General features: G+C 41.1%; 1 protein-coding gene across 3 annotated transcripts in view; it reads right to left on the reverse strand.

Annotated features, from left to right (window-relative positions):
- Nucleotides 1-26,064, reverse strand: part of UTRN (utrophin) — a 583,736-nt gene that overhangs the window by 424,342 nt on the left and 133,330 nt on the right. For all 3 annotated transcript variants that reach the window (XM_038766673.1, XM_038766663.1, XM_038766681.1), the window contains 13 exons: nucleotides 22,340-22,432; nucleotides 21,769-21,941; nucleotides 17,349-17,464; nucleotides 16,211-16,371; nucleotides 13,557-13,757; nucleotides 12,549-12,730; nucleotides 11,564-11,714; nucleotides 7,242-7,361; nucleotides 6,270-6,371; nucleotides 2,091-2,198; nucleotides 1,646-1,825; nucleotides 939-1,099; nucleotides 329-452 (listed from right to left, as the gene is read on the reverse strand). In XM_038766673.1, the coding sequence (XP_038622601.1) occupies nucleotides 329-452; nucleotides 939-1,099; nucleotides 1,646-1,825; nucleotides 2,091-2,198; nucleotides 6,270-6,371; nucleotides 7,242-7,361; nucleotides 11,564-11,714; nucleotides 12,549-12,730; nucleotides 13,557-13,757; nucleotides 16,211-16,371; nucleotides 17,349-17,464; nucleotides 21,769-21,941; nucleotides 22,340-22,432 (1,872 nt within the window). The remainder of the gene's footprint in view (nucleotides 1-328; nucleotides 453-938; nucleotides 1,100-1,645; nucleotides 1,826-2,090; nucleotides 2,199-6,269; nucleotides 6,372-7,241; nucleotides 7,362-11,563; nucleotides 11,715-12,548; nucleotides 12,731-13,556; nucleotides 13,758-16,210; nucleotides 16,372-17,348; nucleotides 17,465-21,768; nucleotides 21,942-22,339; nucleotides 22,433-26,064) is intronic.

A 26,064-nucleotide genomic window follows, 5' to 3' on the forward strand; every position in this document is an offset into this window, starting at 1 on the left:
GTAAGTCTGTTTAGTGCAGATGGTTTGCTACTGGGCTGGAATGATGTAAAACACCTACTATGTGCAAAAAGCCTTAGAAACTATACCAGAAACTACAGTGGATACTATTATAAAGTAGCCTCGGCAGAGGAAGGATCAGATTCCTTCATGCACAGGGAACACTGGAATAAGCAGATAACTGCCAATTTGCACTTTAGTGTACAGCATTCCAAAGCCACCTCATTACTACACTTAATCCACGGAAGACGTTCAGGATCCTCTATACCTTTATGCTGACCGAAGGCCAAAGCTGAAAAACATTTTGTTCCCTAGAATAATCTCATTTTACCTTCAACTTCTCTTTCAAGTCCATGGTGTCTCTCATCTTCTTAAATTCTTTGATCTCTGTGGCCTGAATGGCAGCCTTTGATTGCAAAATCCAGTTCAACAGCTCAGCATTTTCAACATCAAACCTAGTTTAGATAATAGAGTTCTCATTAGTTTTTCCTCCACGCCACCTTAGTTTTAAAACTCTTAGCATAGTGAGACTATGCAAGTTCAGGTGTTCCCTCATTTCTGTTTTGGCTAACTCGAAAACAAAATCACCAGATGTCTATCATGTCTATCAGCTCTATACTGTACTCTCCCAAATGCTTAGTACAGTGCTCTGCACACCGTAAGTGCTCAATAAATACAAATGACTGATTGAAAAACTACCAAAAAATCAGAGTTAATACTGACTATAACCCCGTTTGTGGACAGGGAATGTGTCTACCAACTCTGTTGTATTATCCTCTACCAAGCACTTAGTACAGTACTTTGCACACATTTAGTGCTCAATAAATACCACTGATTGACTGATTTATCATGAGGCTCGCATATGCTAGAGGCATGTGACTTACCCATATTATGAACTTAATGAAAGCATAAGGTTTGGAAATTCACAACCACATTCTTACTTTTTCTTAACTTCAATATCCACATGTATCTGCCTCTTTTTTGGTGGAGGAGGAGGAGGCAGTTCTTGCTTGGATTTTTTTACTTCCCTAGTGGAGACAATTTCTGTCAAAACCCTCTGTGGAGCTTGGGCCATTCCTAGCTTGGCCACAGCTTGGGTAACCTGAAACAAAAATACGGAGTTGGGGCATGAGATGGGAAACACTGATTCATTTTTTAGGATAGTTACTGATATTGGATAGAATTCTGAGGATATCCACTTGTACTTATTTTATCTAGGAAGAGGCTGATATATTTGCTTGTATTTAATCTATTAAAAATGAGAACTTTTAAAAATCAGTAAGATGTTAAAAAAATGCCACTCCATTTTGTATTTAATCTATTAAAAATGAGAACTTTAAAAATCATTAGGACCTGTTAAAAATGCCACTCCATTTTATTCTTGGAAAGTAAGATGTACTTTCTTGCACTCTCCCAGGTGCTTAGTGTTCTGGCAGACAGTAAGTGCTCAATAAATATCACTGATTGAATGATTGGAAAGGAACCATTTTCCAAGTTTAAAAAAATTCCACGGTCATGGAAGTGGCTTGTACAGCCAAGGCTCATTATGGGCAGGGAACATATCTGCTAATTTTGCTGTATTGTACTCTGCCAAGCACCAAGCACAATGCTCTGTGCATAGTAAGGGTTCAATAAATCAATTTTTTACCTGGTTAGAGAAGTCCTCCAGCTTCTGAACCAAACAGTCCCATCTCTGGGTGAGTTTCTCTGAATCACTGATGATCTTCTTAGAAGCCCTGGGGTTACTGAGGAGTTGTCCCACATCCTGACCAATCTCACTTAGTTGATCTAATGTCTGTCGCTTCATTTCCATATCTTCCTTCAAGATCTGATACATAAGATGTCTATTAGAGGTCTAATAGGTTGCTTCTCACCTGCCACCTCATCCCCCTAGCTCCCAAACATGCACATAATGATGGCCCAACGGATGATATGGGGATTGGCAGCAGAAGGCAATGAGTAATGAAATGTCCTGGTTCTAGACTGTATTCCAGATCAACAACTAGCTTATGAGAAACAAGCAGTTTTGCCTAACCTAAAAGCAAAGCCTCTCAAAGCCGCAAGAAAGGGAATACTGCAGAGGCAATACTCACTGCCAGTCGCCGAACATGGACGCTTAGCTCTGTTTGGTCTTTGAAGTTGCTTGTCTGGACTTTATTTAGAGCCTCTTCTTTCTCAGTTAACCAGGCTTTCAACAAACACTGTAGGAGAAAAGGATGACAGAAACAGGAAATACATCAGGCATGAAAGAGTATTTTGGCAGTTCAAAATAATTAAGTGTTAAAATCTGTAAGGTTTTATTGAAAGTTCCCTCTTTACCACTGGCACATCAGGCACCAAAGTCCATGCACAAATGCACAGATAATCATATGAAGATGAAATGCCCAGAAGGCCCAGTGAATCTTTCAGGCAATGATAATGAGGTTTTTTTCCATTAAAATGTGTTGTTTCAAGCAAAACAATTAATTTTGAATGAAACTTAATTTTAGGCATGGAAAGACTTTAATCCTAATTCTCTTTAAAATGTTACTATTTTCCTAAAACTGATGCCTTAAAAAGCACAATTGTTACAAACCATTTGACATAGGAGGGTCTAAAAATACTCCAATTAGGCAGGGGGAAACATCTGAGAGGCTGAAGGGAGTGAACCAGCCCTAGTCCCATTGAAAGCACCCTAGGGATGTTTCAGGAAATCAATCAAGCAGTAAGAAACCACAGCTTTAAGAGTTTGTCGATGATTGGGGGCTGCAAATCGGGCAAAGGGCTTGTGCCTCAAAGGCAGGGAAGTAATAAGAGTACTTTATGGCACCAATAGTGTTTCTGTATATTCATAGGGTTATCTTGGGACATGGCTCAAAGGTCAAAAGAAGCCAGTTTATGACGGCTCCCTTAGCCCAAAACAATACTAAATATGTAGGCTGAAGAGGAGACTGAGGAAAGCGGGGTGGGGAAATATTGTGGCCTAATGAAAGCAGCATAGGAGTGGGAGTCAAAAGATACAGATTCTAATTCCAGCATTGCCATTTGTCTTCTATGCGACCCTGGGCAAGTCACTTAACTTCTCAATGCCTCAGTTTCTCATCTTTAAAATGGGGATTTAATACCTGTTTTCCGGCCCAACCGGGTAAGATCTGATTCTCTTATATCTACCCAATGTTTAGTACAACACTTGGCACATCATAAGCATTTAACAACATCTTATCATTAGAACCATCCCAAACCTGACCTACCCCTGGAGGATCAGGCTCAATAGCACCTCAGGATCAGGTACATTTCTTATCATCAATAACTTCATTCAACAAGCACTTGCTTGGGGCAGAGCACTGTACTAGCCACCTGGTAATATTTAAACGATGAGAGAGACATGGTCCTTGTCCTTGAGGAATTTACAATCTAACAAGGGAATTTTCCACCATGAGCATCTTCCCTGGACTTTCTCCAGAGTCAGAAATACACAGTCTAGCCTGCACATCTCTAACCAGTTCCATCCTACTATGCAAGAAATCTGTTCAACATGGGAGATCATTGCTCAGGCTGCTAAAGACTCTTTATGGATTCACCTGCCCACCACCGGGACTAGTACAAGTGAAAGAAACACCAGTTAATGAGAGTTAAAATATGTATTTTGTGATAAAATCATTTTGCTGAAACTTGGAACTCATTCCTGGACCCCATTTCTAATCATCGTGTAGTTTATGTAACTGAAAGAACATCAATCCTCTGCCAGATTACTTTGAGAACTATACTGTGCTTGGGCTTAGTTAATGCATCTGTAAGGGATCAAAACATCAAGTAAATTAGATTTCAAGTATAACAACTATATCAAGTACATAGGCTGTGAGCCACTCTAAGGATAGGGACCAACTGTGTGTTCTCTTCTAGCATTTAGTATAGTGCTCTGCACACAGTGAATACTTAATATTGTTACTACTAAAAGTATAAATTAGGTATTTAATTTCTCAAGAAAATTTAAATACTAAAATACCAAATTTGAAAAAAATTTAATCTTCATCTCTCCCTACTCCTAACTCTCCTGGTGAAAACACAGAACAATGATTGCTTACTGATCTAGTCTTCCAAGGCATGCCAAAAACTACAAATGGAATTATATTCATGTATAATGGCACAACTTTATAATAAAATATGATACCCAATGCTATAGCTTCTTCAATAGCAAGAAAATCGATCCTAGTAAGGCATTACCAAACTGCTAGTTTCTCTATCATTCATTCAATCATATTTATGGAGCACTTACTCTTATGGAGCAAAGCACTATACTAAGTAAGGGGTGAGGAAATAAAATGACTGGTCATCCAACATTTTAACAGGAGAAAGTACAATCAAAATAGCTAATGGTTCAAATAAAATTTTACAAAGACTTAATCCCAAACCACATGACACATACACGCTTTGTTCGCCCAAAACATTGATATACTATGAACAGCAGTATCATAGAATTCATTTTCCTATAAACCAGAACTTTAAAAGTTGGGATATGTTCCAGTTCCTTCAGGAAGAAAATCTGAAATTACTAAACACGTAATATTCATAATATTGAATATCCCTACACATCATGAAACTCCTCTCTTTTTCAAGAGGTCATCTACAATCATTTTAAAACTGAATCCTCTTCCTTGAAAATTGAAAACATCTTAATCCCAGATCCTCAGCTGGTGGAGGAGCTATAGTTCTTAGGCTTAGCACCAGCCATGATAACCTGATCCCCCACCCCCAGTTATCAGGGAATGGTCTCTCCACTTCATCTGAAAGCAGTGCAGAAACAGGGTGATATAGAAGAGAAGAGATTTGGGAGTCAGAAGGACTTGGGTTCTAATCCCGGCTCCACCACCTGTCTGCTGTATGACCTTTGGGCAAGTCACTTAACTTCTCTAGGCCTCAGTTACCTTGCCTGTAAAATGGGGATTAAGACTGTCAGCCCCATGTGGGGACAAGAACTGTGTCCAACCTTGATTAGCTTGTATCTAACCCAATGCTTAGTTCAATGGCTGGCACAAAGTAAGTGCTTAACAAATACCATAAAAAAATCTTGGATTTAGGCAGACTCTTCTGCCTTGCCATGACTCTGAACTGCTTAAAGATGAAGCAGAGAATCCCATTTCCAATATATGCTTGTTGAGGGGCAGCACCTGAACAACATTGTCTCTGTGATACATGCAGATAAAGCGGAGAAGGTGACTTCCAGTCGGTATTTGGGGAAGGATGGGAGAGAGACTGAATGGCATTTTCTTTGCTTTATCCAAAAGCATCAGGGCAAAAAAGACGTGGTTGCTTAAATCCCCCTAAGATCATTTCCCCTGATATCCAGTCCTGACCATACTGCCTCCTCCCCAAGTTCGCAACCAATTCCAAAAGGTTGGGCTTCAGAACCTGTTCAAGGATAGCATGGAGAAAAGTCTTGTTTCAGGACTGCGAAAGCAAGAGGCAAGGAGGGATCCAAATTTCTTCCAGTAATTTGACACAATGTAGGGCAGGGTTTGCAGAGGCTGGGCTATATCAGCAGTTAGTGAATGTCATCTCTCTGGATTTGCATACTGTGGTCGTTCAGAACTAGTGGTATGTTTGTCTATCACACAATGTTTAAGAAGAATCTACTAGAGACAACCAAAAGTCCAAATGTTACAATAACAGGGACAAAGGTGGTTGCGTTTATTTTCATATTTTCCCCCTACTATTTTCTTAAGGACCCAATGTTGATATGGTTTCAAAATATTATATGGTTTGCCCTATATGTCTACAAACACTACCGTTGTTTTGCAGGTAGAACTGCCCAATAGTATATTCATTCAATCATATTTACTGTATGCTTACTGTGTGCAGAGCACTGTACTAAGCATTTGGGAAAGTACAATGTTAACAGATACATTCCGTGTCCAAGACAAGGTCAAATGTAAAAGCATGATATCTTTTGAATGTAGTGTAGGTAAAAGTCGGCAGCCAAAGAGATAGTGAATTGTGCTGTAAAGTTACCATAAGGGATTTAAAATTATAAAATTTTCAACAAATGAATGATAAGAAGAGTCCCTTACAAGTTAATATACAATTGTTTTATATCCTGCCAATTGCCAGTCAGAACAACTCTGAGAACTTTGTTTTACTCTAAAATATGTTGTCCTTTTTGGCTACAGTGGATATGGATCATGAAAAATTATTTAATTCCTGCTTACCAGAACAATAATCTTTAACATCATTCTTCTTAAAATAATGCAGTTATTTTTTTTCTCTTCATGCCATTCTGGCTCATTGTTACATACCTGCTCTTCCAAGAGTTCCTGCCATAACAAGTTAATCTCTTGAAGTTTGTTCCAGCGATCCTCCGTCCAACGACAGACGGCTGTCCAGCGCTCTCCAAGTTTCTAGGAAGAGAAAAACCTCACTGAACAAACCATCATCTGAAATTACGCTATTCTTACAAGTCTCTGTCACAACTCCTCATTCAAGTGTTTGCTTTTAAATAGATTCCACAAATTAAATTTTTTTTAAAAAGCAGGTACATATCCTTTTTAAACACAAGTGCTCCTATGTTCTGAAAAAAAATCTCCAACATATATGCAAGTCAACTACATCAATAACTAAGGCATATTCATCATATGAGAAGCAGCGTGGCCCAGTGGAAAGAGCCCGGGCTTTGGAGTCAGAGGTCGTGGGTTCGAATTCCAGCTCCGCCACGTGTCTGCTGTGTGACCTTGGGCAAGTCACTTAACTTCTCGGAGCCTCAGTTCCCTCATCTGTAAAATGGGGATGATGACTGTGAGTCCCACGCAGGACAACCTGATCACCTTGAATCCCCCCAGCGCTTAGAACAGTGCTTTGCACATAGTAAGCGCTTAACAAATGCCATTTTTATTATTATTATTATTCAGCTGATAAAATAACCGAAGCCTCTAACCATATTTTCCCTTACTCCAGAAGTTTAATATTTCACAATTCTATAGGTGTATTTTAAAAGCAGAGTTCCCCAAAAAGTGGACAGTTTCAAAGTTGACCACTGTCTTTTGAAATAGTAGAAATGATCGCACAATGTCAATTCAGAAGTAGAAAAACTTCACAACACTGCTCTGTAAAGGCAGCATGAATTGTCAACTCATGAGAAATAACGTATTAGACAACTGAACGGTCCATTGCAGCAGGCAGCCTAAGCTCCGAGGGCCAGAGAAGCAGTGGATGGAAGAAGGAGCCCAGACAGGGGTAATGGCACTGGTCCTGACTTCATTTGGCATCCATACCTGCAGCTGGTCCTCCAACACCGCTGTGGCACTCTCACCACTATTCTCATCAACAATCACCACCATGTGAGTTAAGGAATTAACCTTGACCTGTTCTGCCTCAAGATCATTCTGCAGTGCCTAAAAAAAAAAAAACAAAAAAAAAACCACAGAATATAAATCGTCATGAGCCACTCACACATTTTTTCCTATTTAAAATGAACTTTGTTGCCAGTAAGTCATTAAAGGCACTTAATGGGGCAATGTACTTAAATTTCCCATCATTAACTAAATGTTATACTAATAGAACAGCATTGGATCAGTATGGCCTAGTGGAAAGAGCGCAGGCTTGGGAGTCAGGGGACCTAGGTGCTAATCCCAGCTCTGCCACTTGTCTGCTGTGTGACCTTGGGCAAGTCACCTTGCTTCTCTGTGCCTCAGTTACCTCATCTGTAAAATGGGGATTAAGACAGTGAGGCCTATGTGGCACAGGGACTGTGTCCAACCTGGTTAGCTTGTATCTACCCCAGCGCTTAGAGCAGTGCCTGACACATAATAAGTGCTTAATAAATACCATTAAAAAAAATCCACTGAGTATTCATTCATTCATTCAATCATATTTATTGAGTGCTAACTGTGTGCACAGCACTGTAGTAAGTGCTTGGAAAGTACAACTCAGCAATAGAGACAATCCCTGCCCACAAAGTGCTTACAGTCTATAAAGGGGGAGACAGACATTAAAACAAGCAAACAGGCATCAATGGCATCAATACACAGAATTATATACACACATGAAAACAAGTAAACAGGCATTATACAGATAAATACAATTATAGATATGTACAATATACACAAGTGCTGTGGGGTGGGAGGGTAGAGCAAAGCGAGCGAGTCGGGGTGATGGGGAAATGAGGGGAAGCTGAGAAAAGGTGGGCTTAGTCTAGAACGGCCTCTTGGAGGAGATGAGCCTTCAATAGGGCTTTGAAGTGGGGAAGAGTGATTGCTTGGCAGGTTTGGAAGGGAGGGAGTTGCAGGCCAGAGGTTGGATGTGGGCCATGTGTCGATTGTGGGACAGGCGAAAACGAAGCACAGTGAGAAGGTTAGCAGCAGAAGAGTGTAGTGTGTGGGCTGGGATGTAGAAGAAGAGAAGGGAGGTGAAGGGAGGGAATTCCAGGCCAGAGGTTGGATATGGGCCATGTGTCGATGGTGGGACAGGCAAGAACGAAGCACAGTGAGAAGGTTAGCAGCAGAGGAGTGGAGTGTGTGGGCTGGGATGTAGAAGAAGAGAAGGGAGTTAAGATAGGAGGGGGCAAGGTGATGGAGAGCTTTGAAGTCAACAAAGCTTGATACGGAGGTTGGCAGGCAACCACTGGAGATTTTTGAGGAGAGGGGGTGACATGCCCAGAACGTTTCTGCAGAAAGATAATCTGGGCAGCAGAGTGAAGTATGGACTGAAGTGGGGAAAGACAGGAGGTTGGAAGGTCAGAAAGGAGGCTAATTCAGTAATCCAGTGATCTTACTAACGCGGTAGCAGTTTGGATGGAGAGGAAAGGGTGAATCTTGGCGACGTTGTGAAGTTGAGACTGGCAGGAATTGGTGACAGATTGGGTATGTGGAGTGAATGAGAGAGCGGAGTCAAGGATGACACCAAGGTTGAGGGCTTGTGAGACTGGAAGGATGGCAGTGCCATCCACAGTGACAGGAAAGTCAGGGAGAGGACAGAGTTTGGGAGGGAAGATAAGGAGCTGTGTCTTAGAGACGTTGAGTTTTAGGTGGCGGAAAGATATCCGAGTAGAGATATCCTGAAGGCAAGAGAAGAAGTGAACCTGGAGGGAGGGAGAGAGAACAGGGGAGGAGATATAGATTTGGGTGTCATCTGCGTAGAGATGATAGTTGAAGCTGTGGGAGCAAATGAGTTCACCAAGGGAGTGAGTGTAGATGGAGAATATATGAGGACCAAGAAAAGACCCTTGAGGAACCCCTACAGTTAGGGGTTGGATGGGGAAGGAGAAGCCCATGAAGGAGACTGAGAATGAACGGCCAGAGAGGTAAGAGGAGAACCAGGAGAGGACAGAGTCAGTGAAGCCAAGGTTGGATAAACTCTTGAGGACAAGGGGATGGTCGACAGTGTCAAAGGCAGCTGAGAGGTCGAGGAGGATCAGGATGGAGTAGGAGCCGTTGAATTTGGCAAGAAGGAGGTCACTGGTGACCTTTGAGAGGGCAGTTTCAGTGGAGTGGAGGGGACGGAAGCCAGATTGGAGGAGGTCCAGGAGAGAGTTGGAGGAGAGGAATTTGAGGCAGCAAGTGTAGACGACTCACTCCAGGAGTTTGGAAAGGAATGGTAGGAAGGAGATGGGACGATAACTGGAGGGGCCTGTGGGGCACTGGTGATGGTCATGCGAAAGAATTGGGAAAAACGAAGAACTTAGGATGCTAAGCATGGGCACCACTAAGTCAGCTACAAACAACTACAAAGCAAATGGAACTGTTCAACTCTTCGTAATAAGTGCTGAGAAAGGTCTCCAAACTGACCAACCAAGAAATAGGATAGTCCCCAAAAAGTGAGACCTCTGCAACTGTTTTCCAATTCAGCGTCCCCAACACCAGGCAGCCAGCCCCACTGCCTTACTGGCAACTGGCACCAACTCTCTTCCACATGTTGCGAAGCAGTGTGGCTCAGTGGAAAGAGCCCGGGCTTGGGAGTCAGAGGTCATGGGTTCAAATCCCAGCTCCGCCAATTATCAGCTGTGTGACTTTGGGCAAGTCACTTAACTTCTCTGTGCCTCAGTTCCCATCTGTAAAATGGGGATTAAGACTGTGAGCCCCCCGTGGGACAACCTGATCACCTTGTAACCACCCCAGAGCTTAGAACAGTGCTTTGAACATAGTAAGCGCTTAATAAATGCTATCACTATTATTATTATTATTATTATTATTATTGTTAAGGAGACTCCATTCCATTCTGCCTACCACAACCCCAGTGGGAAGAGAAACACACCGACAGCACGAGACCTTCACAAAACCCTGGGAAAACTGGTGGCTGCTAAAATAGAACACTACTGATTTTGCTTTTATTTTTTGTATTTGTCTGTGCTGTGTTTTAAAGTTTCATCTTTCCTGATGTGTCTGTCTCCAGTTCCTTTTCCACAATTATACTCTTAGATTGTAAGCCACCTGGGAGGGATAAGGACCATGTCCAATTCATTCATTCAATCGTATTTATTGAGCGCTTACTGTGTGCACAGCACTCACTGTACTAAGCACTTAGGAAGTACAAGTCGGCAACATATAGAGATGGTCCCTACCAAACAACGGGCTCACAGTCTAGAAGGGGGAGACAGACAACAAAACAAAACATGTAGCCAGGTGTCAAAATTGTCAGAATAAATAGAATTATAGCTATATGCACATCATTAACAAAATAAATAGAACAGTAAATATGTACAAGTAAAATAGAGTAATAAATGTGTACAAATATATACAAGTGCTGTGGGTAGGGGAAGGAGGTAGGGCCGGGGGGGGGGGATGGGACGGAGGAGAAGAAAAAGGGGGCTCAGTCTGGGAAGGCCTCCTGGAGGAGGTGAGCTTTCAGTAGGGGTTTGAAGGGAGGAAGAGAGCTAGTTTGGCGGATGTGTAGAGGGAGGGCATTCCAGGCCAGGGGAAGGACGTGGGCCTGGGGTCGACAGCGGGACAGGCGAGAATGAGGCACACTGAGGAGATTAGCGGCAGAGGAGTGGAGGGTGCGGGCTGGGCTGTAGAAGGAGAGAGGGGAGGTAAGGTAGAAGGGGGCGAGGTGATGGACAGCCTTGAAGCTGAGCGTGAGGAGTTTTTTCTTGATTCGTATGTGTTCTATCCCAGGACTTAGTCCAGAGCTCTGCACACAGTAAGTGCTTTATAATACTACTACCACTAATGGAAGCTCTCAGGCACAGGTACATTTCATCTTTCCATCAAGTTTATGGGCTCTAAATGTCATTTATCTAAAGAAGGTCCCTTGGTCACAGCACTGATAACTAAACTGTTCAGCAAATTAATGACTGCTCACTTCAATGAGGCACCATTGCTAAACTTTCCTATAGCAGATGCAGCAAGCCATCACTCAAGGTACTACCACTTCATTAGTAAATGTCACTTCTCATCTCCTCATGACCAGACCCTCTGTCACACAAGCCCCCGATTACCTGCCTCAAATACTTCTAGTAGGGAGAGGATAGTTTAAGATTTATTTTTTTTTTTTTTTACCACCCCTGAATTTTTACAGCAGGCTGTTTAGCTCTAACTACCACTTTTCACATTGGATGTGGTGTACCCAAAACGAAAATGAGAAGGCAAAGGGAGTTTACTTTATGTTCTTTCAGTTGCTTTTGTAGGGACTGTAAATCATCATCCAAAGGGAAGGTTTCCATTTTTTGAATGCGTTCTTCAGTGACAGTCAACCAGTCAGAGAGCTGCTGCAACTGCTCCTTCTGCAACTCCATCAAAACATCATGCAGGCTGCCACAAGGAGAACACAAAGACACAGTTTTTCCAATCAGCTCCCTTAGTTTTCAGAGAAAATATTTAAGGGCTTAATCTCCAGTTACCAGCACGAGGAGCAAAAAACACCAAAATACACTCCTACACCATTTAACAAGACTAAGTTCTTAACAAAAGAGAGCAGGAATAAACTTTTACTTTCTTGACTAAAGACCAAACACAGCCAAAACAGACAAAAAGACCTTTATTCAAAATGGTCCGATTGTTTCTTGCATTGGGAATGTGTATCTAATAAACTGGCAACTACTACAGTGTAGTTTACCCATAATATAAAACATGAAGTCTAAATTGAATGGAAAAATGCAACAGACTACAATCTTATTTTCATGGACTGACGCAAGATTGTTAAAGCTTCAATATTAAAAGTCACTTTAGATGTTTGCAAATCTGTTCTCTTTAAAGTAAATGGGAAAATGAAATACCAATAGTTTAACACTAAAGCTTACATAGAGGACAATAGACAGTAAGGGCAATATTAATGTTGAAATGAAGCAGCACTCTCTTCATGAAATACATTAGAAAAATGCTTTGAAAAAAGCTGTGTATTTGTATTTGATGATGAAAAGTTTGGAAAAAAACATCCTTTTTCACAATCCACCATTACTGGTGTAGATGTATGAACAGTGTACAACACAGATGAGACTCCTATCAAATTTAATTCAATTACCATTATGGTACATAGTATTCACTCCCAAGTTTCCCCCATGACAATGGGAAACTATTATTTTCAACACAAGGCAGAGAAATTTTAAGGTCAAGAATCAAAATACCATGTTCCCAGGTCTAACTCACCGAGACTGCCTGTCCATGCTTTCCACTCTTAGTGCTTCCCATCTAGAGTTCAACAGAGTCATTTGTTCCTGAATCTCGTACTCCTCTTCTTCTGATAGATTGCCTTGTGCTATTAGTTGGTTCCCAGCCTGCAGTACGCTACCCACACTACTCTGGTGTGCGGTCAGCTTCATCATAAAAGCCTAAAAAAAACCCACAAAATTGCCATGATTTGTGAGTTCCTCTTCACACAGAATCTTAATAAATGCTGTTTCAGTGTCAGCACTACACAATAAACTGGCACCCTCCATTACAGCTGAATTTAACCCACTTATTGGTAGAAATGTAACTGGCAAGCATAAGAACATCTTAAGGAAAAAAGTAATAAGTGAAAATATAAAGGTCTTTGGGTTTAACTGTAAATTCATATACTACAACCAAAGGTGAAAACTATATTAATGAGATACCATGCTAAAATGAGATAACATTTACAAGACATTAAATCCTGAATGAAAGCTAGATTGGAAATATTCCAGTATGCATTTCCCACTCCCCAAAACACATTTTAGTTTTTTAAATATATCTAAATACATCCCATATTCCAGCATTCTTTCCCCCAGCAAGCTAATTGCTTAGCCAAAATAAATCTAACACCTGCTGCATAAGAAATGGTGAGAAGAAAGGAGCAGAGTCCAAGACAAAAAGACTGGGGCTTTTTGTCTTGTTTTGTTAAAATACAGCATAACCATTACAGGGGAGAACAGTGCAATGAATTCATTTTTGACACTCCTGCTACCAACAATACAATTTACAACCAGAAATTAAAATTCCAAATCTAATTCCAATTAACAGTTAATCACCCACCTCGATTTTACAACAAAGCATCAAATACCACAAATCTTAAAATACACTGTGACCTTTAGAGAGCATATTTTTGCAAATGTGAAGAAAACATCCAACAATCTACTGCATTAAAATATCAGAAACAAAATATGATTATTTTAGGCCACAAAATTCAGAAATATTTACTTCATGGGTGGCAAACTGATCTTTAACTTGCTCAACATCTTTAGAGATGTCATCTTGTTCCTGAAAAGTATCCTCTGCTGAAAGTAGCCATGTTAAGACTTCCTCCAAAGCCTCTTGGTAACTATCCAGGTCCATATCCACCTCTGTGACCAGGCTGGGAGTTTCAGCTCTAAGATCTTCATGCTCTCCTGGTGCTATGTTCTGGAGGTAAAAAAGAGGGGAAAATAAGGTTGAATATCAAAAGGGGGCATTCATTCATTAATTGTCATATTTATTGAGCACTTACTGTGTGCAGAGCACTGTACTAAGCACTTGGGAAGTACAAGTCAGCAACATATAGAGATGGTCCCTACCCAACAATGGGCTCACAGTCTAGAAGGGGGAGACGTCGCCCCCTCCTACCTCACCTCCCTTCTTTCCTTCTACAGCTCAGCCTGCACCCTCCGCTCCTCTGCCGCTAACCACCTCACTGTGCCTCGTTCTCGCCTGTCCCGCCGTAGACCCCTGGCCCACGTCCTCCCCCTGGCCTGGAATGCCCTCCCTCCGCACATCCGCCAAGCTAGCTCTCTTCCTCCCTTCAAAGCCCTACAGAGAGGACCTCTCAGTAGCACCTCCTCCAGAAGGACTTCCCAGACTGAGCCCCCTCCTTTCTCTCCCCCTCCTCCCCCTCTCCATCCCCCCGCCTTACCTCCTTCCCCTTCCCACAGCACCTGTATATATGTATTTATTACTCTATTTATTTATTTATTTTATTTGTGCATATTTATTCTATTTATTTTATTTTGTTAATATGTTTTGTTTTGTTCTCTGTCTCCCCCTTCTAGACTGTGAGCCCGCTGTTGGGTAGGGACCACCACTATATGTTGCCAACTTGCATTTCCCAAGCACTTAGTACAGTGCTCTGCACACAGTAAGTGTTCAATAAATATGATTGAATGAACGAATGAGAGCTCACCTCCTCCAGGAGGCCTTCCCAGACTGAGCCCCCTCCTTCCTCTCCCCCATCCCCCGCCTTACCTCCTTCCCCTCCCCACAGCACCTGTATATATGTATATATGTTTGTACATATTTATTACTCTATTTATTTTACTTCTACATATTTATTCTACTTATTTTATTTTGTTAATATGTTTTATTTTGTTGTCTGTCTCCCCCTTCTAGAGTGTGAGCCCACTGTTGAGTAGGGACAGTCTCTATATGTTGCCAACTTGTACTTCCCAAGTACTTCCCAAGTACAGTGCTCTGCACACAGTAAGCGCTCAATAAATACGATTGAATGAATGAATGAATGAGACAGAAAACAAAATAAAACATGTAGACAGGTGTCAAAATCGTCAGAAAAAATAGAATTAAAGCTATATGCACATCATTAACAAAATAAATAGAATGGTAAATAAACAAAGGATGCATCTTAAAGAGGAATAAGGATAGGGAGACCCCACAAAAACTTGCTATCCAAAGGAACAGTCATCAGTAGAGGAAAAATCAATAAATTGTATTTATTGAGTGCATACTATGTACAGAGAACTGTACTTCGCACTTGGGAGAGTATAACAGAATTAGCAGGCATGTTTCTTGCCCAGAAGGAGCTCACTGATTGGTTTGTTAATCAGAGTAGCAGAAAGTAATTGTCCCTTGGGAGACAAGGGCGAGGATTCAACCTTCTTCCTACACAAGAGATCCACACACCTGACCCACCCTTGAATGTGGGATGTCAGAAGGGTCAGTTTGGCAGTGTTTTCAGGTATTAATTCCAGATATCCCAGAATTAGAACTTACCGTACATCAACCAATGGTATTTATTGGGTGCTTACCACGTACACAGCAGTGTACCAGGCACTTGCACTGAATACTATGCAGAATTTGGCTAATTTATTTTACTTAAATTCCAGAACAAAAAAATGTGAAGTGAGATCTGAAGGTGTGAATAAAAAGACCGATGTTTATTTCTATGCTTTTCCATATTGTGTGCATGTAGAAAGTCTTTTGTTGTGCTGATGCAGCATTCAATTACCTTTCTCCCTCCTACCTCATCTCCTCCTCTCCTTCTGCAACCCAGCCAGCATACTGCGCTCCTCTAATGCTAACCTTCTCACTGTGCCTCAATCCAATCTATCCTCTCAATCTCCTCCTGCCTCTGGCCTAGAACGCCCTCCCTCCTCCCTGACAGGCAATGACTCTCCCTATCTTCAAAGCCTTAATGAAGTTACATCTCCTCCAAGAGGTCTTCCCTAACTAAGCCCTCATTTCCTCTTCTCCCACTCCCTGACTTGTTGATTTCATTCACCCCCCTTCCCACCCCCACAGCACTTATGTACATATCTGTAATATATTTATATTAACATCTGTCTCCTCCTCTAGACAGTAAGCTGATTGTGGGAAGGGAATGTATCTGTTCATTGTTATACTGTACAATCCCACACTTAGTACAGTGCTCTGCACACAGTAAGTGCTCAATAAACACAACTGACTGAATATTTGGATTTCCACACAAACATTTTTTTTTTAAATACTACAAAATGACAACCCTACAATAGCTGTATCTTAGCTATTTAGCTTATCCTGTTTGGGGAAATCCAGAAGCATATTACTAAGAGACGAGCCAAACAACATTTGAAAGTAGGTCAGTCAAGTACGGAACCACACTAGCTTACTTGTACATGAAATTCTCCTTCTTCACATTCTTTCTTGTATCTCCTTGGAAGGGTTTCTACCTCCCGGATGTCTTCCATGGTGATTTGCTGAGGAAGCACCTCAAACAAAGATGTCAAATACATAATTATGGATTTTTTGTCGGGAAGCTGAACGGCAACATCTGTGAGAGAAAGAACTTAAGTTAGTTTCAATTAACAGGATTTATTTCACACCTACTGTGCATAGAATACTGTACTAAGTGCTTGAGAAAGTATAAGACAGTTAAATGATTGCAGCCCTCAAGGAGATTAGACAAACAAAATAATTTACAGACAGGAAGAGAAAGAGCATGGAAAATAAATAGAGGAGTAAATGTTTAAATGGTAGAGGATGTAAACTGCAACTTTCAAAGGTGCTAAAGGTGGCTGTGAGTCCATTTGTACTTATGCATGGAATACCTCCTTCAGTATACTCATCACAAAAACTGAAAATCAGAAATTCCTCTTTCCAAGTCATAGGGTACTACATCAAACTTAGAATTCTGCTATCTATTACTGGGGACTGGCTCACTTAAAATACCAAGCAAGAAAAATGACTGAGAGAAGTGCCATTTCCTCTTTCATCCAACACTCTTAAAATGCTGTGTGAAAAATTCCAGCTTTAAAATTTGTTCTAAAGGTGGCCATATATATTTTTCCAAAGCAAAAAAAAGATCCAATTGACTGGGCATAGGTTTTTGCATCTTGAGACTGAAGGCTGAGAGCACAGTTAGAATGACAATCTGGTTTGAAAGGCATAAAGGAAAATTATACTGATCCAAAATGTAAGTTGCAAGAATAGCTTGCTTAATGTCTGGCTGGCACCGCTTAACACATGTGAATACTTCTGATAATGGCCACACTTTCTAAGATTAAAGGATTATTCCCAAACCAGACAACTCATCTCATTAGAGAAAAATATAATTGATAATTAATTTCTATTCAAGTTTAAGACCTCAAGTCCATGTTCCAGTATATGAAGATTATATTGTCTAGGAATCAGGAATACATTCTTCTCCCAAAAAGATCAAATTTAGTGTTTCTGTTAAATGAGCCTACAAGCAAAAACAGCGTAAGTGTAATCTCCTAATGAAATTGACATGCAAATGATGTACAGTACCTTCAGGATCTAACAGCTTTTCAATTCCCAGATGGTTTTGAGCTTTGGTAAAAGCATGCTCCAATCTCTCAATGGGGGACATTTTTGTAACTCTATCCCAGCTGAAGAGGTCAGGTCTGAACACACCAGGTAAGTAAATAGAAATCAAGTCAGAAAAAGAATATTTGACCATAATTCTTACCATGTGATCCTAAAGAATTCATTTGAATATTTTCAACATTTCAAATTAACATATCCAGGTAGTAAATAATCTTTACTATGTGCATCTATGCAAATCAAGCAAAAACTCCTCACTCTCGGCTTCAAAGCTCTATCACCTCTCCCCCTCCTACCTCAACTCTTCTCTCATTCTACAGCCCAGCCCGCACACTCCACTCCTCTGCCGCTAACCTCCTCACCGTGCCTCATTCTTGCCTGTCCCGCCATCAACCCTGGCCCACGTCCTACCTGTGGCCTGCAATGCCCTCTCTCCACACATCCTCCAAACTAGCTCTCTTCCTTCTTTCAAATCCCTACTAAGAGCTCACCTCCTCCAGGAGGCCTTCCCAGACTAAGCTTCCCATTTTCTCTCCGCCTCCTCCCCTCCCCATAGCCTCCCCTCCCTCTGCCCTACCCCTTCCCCTCCCCACGGCACTTGTGTATATTTGTACAAATTTATTACTTCATTTATTTTATTAATGATGTGTATATAGCTATAATTCTATTTATTCTGATAGTATTGACACCTGTTTACTTGTTTTGTTGTCTGCCTCCCCCTTCTAGACTGTGAGCCTGTTGTTGGGTACGGACTGTCTCTATATGTTGCCAATTAGTACTTGCCAAGCGCTTAGTACAGTGCTCTGCATACAGTAAGTGCTCAATAAATACCACAGTGAATAAGCTGAATTTAAAGGCATCACAACACCACCTATATACATTGGGTTACTATATGCTGTTAGTACAGATGAATAAACAGAATAAATTAAATAAATGCTATTAGAAAAAAAGAAGCGTTCACCTCAGAACTGAGTTTTTCTTTGGCAGGACTAAAGTTTAGATTTGCAGGAACCACTGTATTTGAACAATATGGCTTTTTGCTCTAATTTTAAAAGCTGTTGCAAAAGGCAGGAAGGAGTAGACAAATGCTGACCATAACAGAAAAACATATGCATACATAAAACAATCACAACAGCTTATTCCAAGATCTGTGATTCACCACTGCGGGGCAAAGCTACAGGCTATATTGATAATGTTCCCCTTTATGTCAAAAGTTTTCAGGTTTAGCTTCACTATGTATATCTATACTGTATATTGATAAATAATACTGTCAAAAAAATTTGAAGCATGTTGTTCCTGAGACACAGCCAATAAATGCTTTCTCACAAGCATTTGTTTAACAAACATTCCTGCCAAAATCCAAAAGTTTTAGAGCATAATTTGGATAGAAGGCAACTGAAGACTGAAGACAAGGGAAACATATGGTCATAAATTGACTTAAATGAGATATGACTATGCACAGGAATGCTTTTTAGAGTTTGCTTCAATCTTAATCACAGTACTATGTAGGAACACCTTTAGTCCATTAGTCCATTTACCATTGCAGAGAGAATCAGTTTGCAACTATTCCAAGTTCACTTTACAGTTTACTACAGTGAACTTTATGTAGTTGCAAACTGAGTTGGCTACCAACGTAGTGCTAATAAACAAGGAAGTATCATAAAAAGTAACAGACTCAATCAATCAATGATATTGCATTAAGCATTTGGGAAAGGACAATAGAGTTCGGCAGACGTGATCTCTGCCCACAAAGAGCTTACAGTCTAGATAACACAAACTGAAACAAGTCATTTTGTTTACCACAACCTTCCTGAAATTTCACCCTGTGTGCACAGTCATGTATTATTTCAGTTGTTTTCAAATCTTCATTCCTATAACATCTCCTTTCATAATGAAACAATGATGGACAAAATATAATGCTTTGATACCACAGGGGCTTTCAGGAACACCTGTACTTGACATCTATCTGGACTGTAAGCTCCTTGAGGGCCGGGAAGATATTTACTACCTTTGTTATATTGTACTCTCCCAAGCACTTATTATAGTGATTGACTGAGGCAAGGAAGGGACTGGAAGGTACAAGACATGGATTCTAGTCCTGCCTCCATTCCTGGTGCCCTGTGTGTCCTGGAAGAACTCATTTAGGTCTGGCCTCTAAACAGATCTAATTTTTCATCACAAAATATTACTGGTCTTTAGTACTGAACATTCCCAAAGTGGTGATGCCCACAAGGTGTGACTTGAGGTACTCGGGTAATTGGGTTCAATAATTCTTGATTCCTCTTTTCCTCGCTCCCAGAAAACATAAAAGGATCAAGCCAGCCAAGAGCTTTCAAGTCTCATGAAGAAGAAGCACTGGCTAAACAACTTTCCTTTATTTTGCTTTCCCTTAAGAAAAAGGAAGAACAAGGAATGTCTATTGCTTTATGCTTCTGTAAAGGCCCATCCTTCTCATCAGAAAACCATCTATAAAGAAAACCAGAGGCATATCATTTCATTTCTTGATACTCAATGAACGTTATATGGCAAAATTAATTTTTAACAGGAAAATTTTATCGACATGCAGTGTTTACTGGTTGAATTACTCTTATTTAAGACATTATACTTATACTTAAGGTGAGGTTTTTTGTTTCTTAATCATACAGCCACATATTACTTAGAATTACCCAATGAAGCATTTTAAAGACACCGGGTAGTGTGGCATAGCTGAGGGTAGCTCGAAGAACAACAGAAGACAGATGGTATTAGAGTTTTCCATGGGTACTTAAAAGAGCCTGCATCTGTTCCTTATACACAGACTACCCACCCTGGATTTCCAGAGGGGGAAAAAAAAATCTATTTAGCTATCGTGACTCATAATTTGTTGCGGGTACACTCGCTCCTCGGGGGAGACAAGGAAACTGCATCTCTGTCCCAGAAGGTGACAAAGGTGACAGATTGAGCATGCAAGGGACTAATTTAGATTATGGCTCACAAGTAGCTGAGTGCACTAACCAGATCCCTAACTGGCATTTGGCAATTAGAAAAGACTGTAGAGACTTAGAGAATATTACACCAAGATGAAGCAATGAAAATGACACCAAGCAATGGATTTCATTCATTCATTCATTCAATCATATTTATTAAGCACTTACTGTGTGCAGAACACTGTACTAAATGCTTGGGAAGTACAAGTTGGCAACATATAGAGACAGGCCCTACCCAATAACGGGCTCACAGTCTAGAAGGGGGGATTTGTAAAGGTGACCATCTTTACAAGCAATGTGTAAAGAAATAAACCTTATTAGTCACCCTGGCACATGTTGATAAAATCTGACATTAGCACTGTCCTCTTAAAATTCCCAAAGGAATAGGAGATACATAATAATAATAATGGCATTTGTTAAGTGCTTACTATGTGCAAAGCACTGTTCTAAGCATTGGGGGAGTACAAGGTGATCAGGTTGTCCAACGTGGGGCTCACAATCTTAAGCCCCATTTTACAGATGAGGTAACTGAGGCTCAGAGAAGTTAAGGGACTTGCCCAAAGTCACACAGCTGACAAGTGGCAGAGCTGGGACTCAAACCCATGACCTCTGACTCCCAAGCCCAGGCTCCTGTCACTGAGCCACACTGCTTCTCTACATATACATCAACATATACATCTATACTGATCTTAAAAAAGCGCATCTGCAAGGATGCAGAATTATGGTTCTATTTATACCACCACAGCACACGTTTCATAATGTTGCTCATTCAAACAAAAGAAGTTACGTTTTTTTTGGAACATCCGATGAACTGAAAGTATGTGCCTGCTTTATTGCGTTTTACTCTCCCAAAAGCTTAGTACAGTGTACTGCACATAGTAAGTACTCATTATATACAATTAATTGATTGACTATTTTAGGTCAATGTGACAAAATTTAATACTGCCTTTTTAAAAAAAACATTAAAATGACTATTTACACTAAATACTAATAATCCTTTTTTAAAACCGCTAAGCTCATCTAAAAACATTCTCTCAAGAACTGAAATCATCATCTTAGTTTTGCTTCTGGAAACACTGAAGAAGCATTCCATTTTGGAGAAGTCAACTACTTGAACTATACAGTCTCATTCAACTTTTTAAGCTAATGTTTTTTGAGTGGGTGTAAATTATGTCAAATATTTTACATTTTCCTGACTGGAAGGTGGGTGGGGGAAATTATGGAAGTTACACTATGGCCTTGGCATTGTCCCATAAAAAGAAATGCTTACGATGGCCATTTTTCTCACTACCACTGTTTCTCCTAAACAATGGAATTATTTTGAGAGGCAAAGGAGGAAAAGTGTCAACACCAAATGGCAGAAGAGAAAATAAGAGCCTGTTGTTTGCTTTTGTACAGTAATGACATTTTTCACTCACTTGTGTCGGTGGATGATTGCATTGAAGGCAAGTCCATCTGACCAACTGGTTGTGAAGTTCAGAACATTGACTTGGGCATAAAGTCTTGTGGACTGCCGAACCCAACTCAACAGAATCTTCTCACTGTTTGTCTGCTGCAGGTCTGACATAATATCTTTCATGACATCTTTCACCTATTTCAGAAAAACCAATTGTTTAGTTATGAGACATGTTGCATTAAAACTAGCTTGTCGTGGACTAGGCAATTTATGCTCCTCTTAGTAAACCAGTTTCTTTTGAAACAACTCATCACGGCTCAATTGTAGATACACAACACACACACACACACAGTCTGGTTGCAAAGAAAACTGGAGAAATCAAAGAACATTTGGACCATCACATGAGAATGAACACTGAGTTTCAGCTAAGCAAAAGGAGTCAACCTAAACATTGGCACCCTTTTGTTTATTAAGTCAAAAGTGAGGGCATTTTTTCCAGGCCAGAGAACAAAGAGAGGTTTGTAGTCTTCTTTCTACTGCAACGGATTTATGTTAAATTCCTGAAAACACAATGTGAGCCCAAGGTTCCTCACCTGCCAGTGCAAGATGATGCTCCAAAGTAATCCCAGTGTCAGTTTGTGATTTCCATCTACAATATCCGTCCCTCCTATATTCACCAATTCCACCTGAAGAAATATGATACACTTCAGTCAATGCTCTCAACAAAAGATTGAGTTTGCCCCACTCCCCTAATCTGAAAGAAGTTATCCAGTTATCTGAGACAGCTGGAGTAGGGAAACAGACACACCTAGAGCCCGACAGAGTTATTACACAAATCTATTGATTAGAGGAATCAAAAAAGTGATGATCAAGAGCATTACAATTTGCCCTTGGCTCCAGAGGGACCCGCTGCAACGGGTTTTTGAAGCAGTCAGCTATAGGTCATACTGGCTGAGGCATAATCAGTGCTCAATTTCACAACTTCAAGTGATACATTCCTAACATGCTGGAGGAAATGAGCGCACCTTATAAGCCCTTAAATTTTGGCTGGAGCCAAAGTTTTTTAAGAACATTACTGATTTATCTATGTGGGTAAGTTTTTGTTCTTAAGTCAGTTAGAGTTCAATTAAGAAAGTTTGTGTTCTTTCCATTTAAACTTTCCCAAATTGCTTAGTATCATTCCTTCCCCCAAACCTTTCCATTGGTTTGAAATGAGTTTAATGGGTGTCATTAGGAGACATCCTAAGAGAATCAGTGCAGTCTAGTGGATAGAGCATGGCCCTGCGAGTCAGGTCATGGGTTCTAATCCCAGCCCTGCCACTTGTCTGCTGTGTGACCTTGGGCAAATCACTTCAATTCTCTGTGCTTCAGTTACCTCATCTGTAAAATGGGGATTAAGACTGTGAGCCCCATGTGGGACAGGGACTGTGTCCAACCCAATTTGCTTGTATTCCTTGCCCAGCACTTAGAACAGTGCTTGGCACATAGTAAGCACTTAACAAATACCACTATTATTATTCTAGGGCTATTACTCTATGGCTATGCATATTTAAAACATTTCTGCAACTCTACAAAAAACTTGGCTTGTCTCTTCTCAGAGAACTCTGAGAAAACTAGCTTATTTCATGATTCTCAAACTCTTTTAAAGTACTATAAAATAAAACTTACTACAAAATAAGCCATTCTACAAAATATGGCACATCATTTAGCTCCCCCAGCACTGAAGGATGACTTAGATAAAGCAATACATTTCCAACTTGTCATCAATTCAAGCTGAAAAATCAAAGCCAGAAGTATTATTCTTTCTTCCTAGAACCTGCCCCTTAACCCAACTGCTATTTGTTATAAGCAGGACTGAAAAAAATGTCTAACCACAAAATGACTACTGCCACCAAAGGCAGCAGTGGGGACAAGGAAGCACTTCACAAGCTGGGGATGGGAGTAGAGGTCACCCCCAGTGGATTCCCTGGGGGTAGAGGTCACCCCCAAGGGATTCCCAGATGAGAAAGGGGATTGGCCCCAGGTTCCCAGGCCAGAAGGAGAACCTAATCCTGCCAGAAGAGTGGAGCCACCACTTTGACTCTACCTCCCAACCTCCATCCACTCTAACTCCAAGGGGTAGGGTGGACTAGGAACAGCTATATTCAGTCATTCATTCAGCGCTTCCTGTTTGTATAGCACTGTACTAAGCGCTTGGAAAATACAATTCAGCAACAGAGACAATCCCTGCCCACAACGAGCTCACAGTCTAGAAGGGGGAGACGAATATCAAAACAAGTAAACAGGCATCAATAGCATAAATATAAACAGAATTATAGATATATACACATCATTAATAAAATTAATAGAATTATAAATATGTACATATATACACACAAGTGATGTGAGGAGGGGTGTAAAGCAGAGGGACCTAGTCGGGGTGATGGGGAGGGGAAGGGGAGTAGAGGAAAAGGGGGGCTTAATCCAGGAAGGCCACCTGGACTATATATTTCTGCTCTGAGAGCTAAGTGGGCCAAGAGCTAATGCTGTTGCCCCTGGACACCATCAAGTGGGAACCAATTCATTCATATTTATTAAGTGCATACTGTGTGCAGAGCACTGTACTAAGCACTTGGGAGAGTGCAATACAAAACTAAACAGACACATTCCCTACCCACAAGTCTTATGGGCCTCTCTCCACCCTTCACCTGGATTCCCATATCCCTTGGTGTCAAGCAAAGACTGACAATTGCTTCTAAGCCCTTCACCAGCTCTTTCCATCATACCTATGTGCTCTTTTCATATACCATTGCCCAAATAGTTCTCTCTCTTCCTTCCAAGCCCTAAATGTACCCTCCTCTGATACTGCATTCCTCCAAGCCTTTATTGATCAATCAATCAACAGTATTTAGTGAGCACTTAATGGGTGCAGAGAACTCTTGTAAGGGCTTGGGAGAGTACAATAAAACAGAGTTGGTATATAGTTTCCTGCCCACAGTAAGCTTACTGCTTATTGATACTGCCTCATTGCCTGAAACTTCTTCCCCCTTAGCCCCAAGGCCAGGCTCCCAGCAAATCTACCAGATTACAGCTTTCCCCATCTTCAAAGCCTTCTTGGAATCTCACCTCCACAAGCCTTCCCAACATAGTACTCCTGCATTCACTACTTGACTACTGCACTTCAAATTGTCTCTGGCTGAGAAAATGCTTACAAGGAGCCAAACTCTGGATTAAGAACTGGGTAGGTAACAGATGATCAGACCAGACGCAGACCCTGCCCGATGTGGGACTCACAATTTAAGAATTAAAGACGGCAGTAACTTAGTTCCATTGTACAAATGAGGAAACTGAACCTCGGACTTGTCCAAGGTCAAACCACAGACCAGTGGCAAAAGTGGAACTAGACACTGTAGTCTAGAACCTAGTTTCCTGGTTCCCACACCCACGTTCTTTCCACTTGGCAACACTGTTTTAAATGACTACTGATTGTAAACACTACTTTCTCATTTTTGACACAAGTTTACAGCCTTTCAGTTCTGATCTGAGTCCACTGTGGGCCGGGACTGTCTCTGTTGCAGAACTGTATTTTTCAAGCACTTAGTACAGTACTCTGCACACAGTAAGTACTCAATAAATACGATTGACTGAATGAATGACATCAATTAGGTAAATTCTTTGCCTCTTTTCTCTCATCTCTATTCAAATACACCACTAACCCCCTTGCCCAGATACAGCTACTCCTCTGTTCAGTCTTTGCACTGAGAGAAAAGAAACGCTCTGCCTCTATCCGGAGTTTGAGGTATGGGTTCTGGTGGTTCTGCTTCTCAAGCAGTGGGGCCTAGTGGGTAGAGCATGGGCCCAGGAGTCAGAAAGACCTGGGTTCTAATCCCGGCTCCACCACATGCCTGCTGTGTGACCTTGAGCAAGTCACTTCACTTCTCTGGGCCTCGGTTAACTCATCTGTAAAATAGGGATTAAGAGTGTGAGTCCCATGTGGGACAGGGACTGTGTCTAATCAGATTAACTTGCATCTATCCCAGTGCTTAGAATGGTGCTTGGCACATAATATCACTTAACAAGAATTATTATTTAACTTGTTCTTATGGTATTATCATGCAGGTGGCCAGCTGGCTAGCCTCTGAGGAAGGCACCAGACACGCAGCCAGGGCCTTGGGGCAGAGTACAATGGAAGGGGAGGAGTTGTGGCTGCTGGCAACTACTAGACAGAAGGGGCTGAGACAGGACAGGCTCCTGAGACCCTCTCTGACCTATTCTCAGAGAGGGAGGGGCCAAAAGAACAAAGAAACCTTTAAGATCTCTAAATGGAACTTGTACATAT

This window comes from Tachyglossus aculeatus, chromosome 2 (assembly GCF_015852505.1).
Source record: "Tachyglossus aculeatus isolate mTacAcu1 chromosome 2, mTacAcu1.pri, whole genome shotgun sequence".
NCBI classification, from domain to species: Eukaryota; Metazoa; Chordata; class Mammalia; order Monotremata; family Tachyglossidae; genus Tachyglossus; species Tachyglossus aculeatus.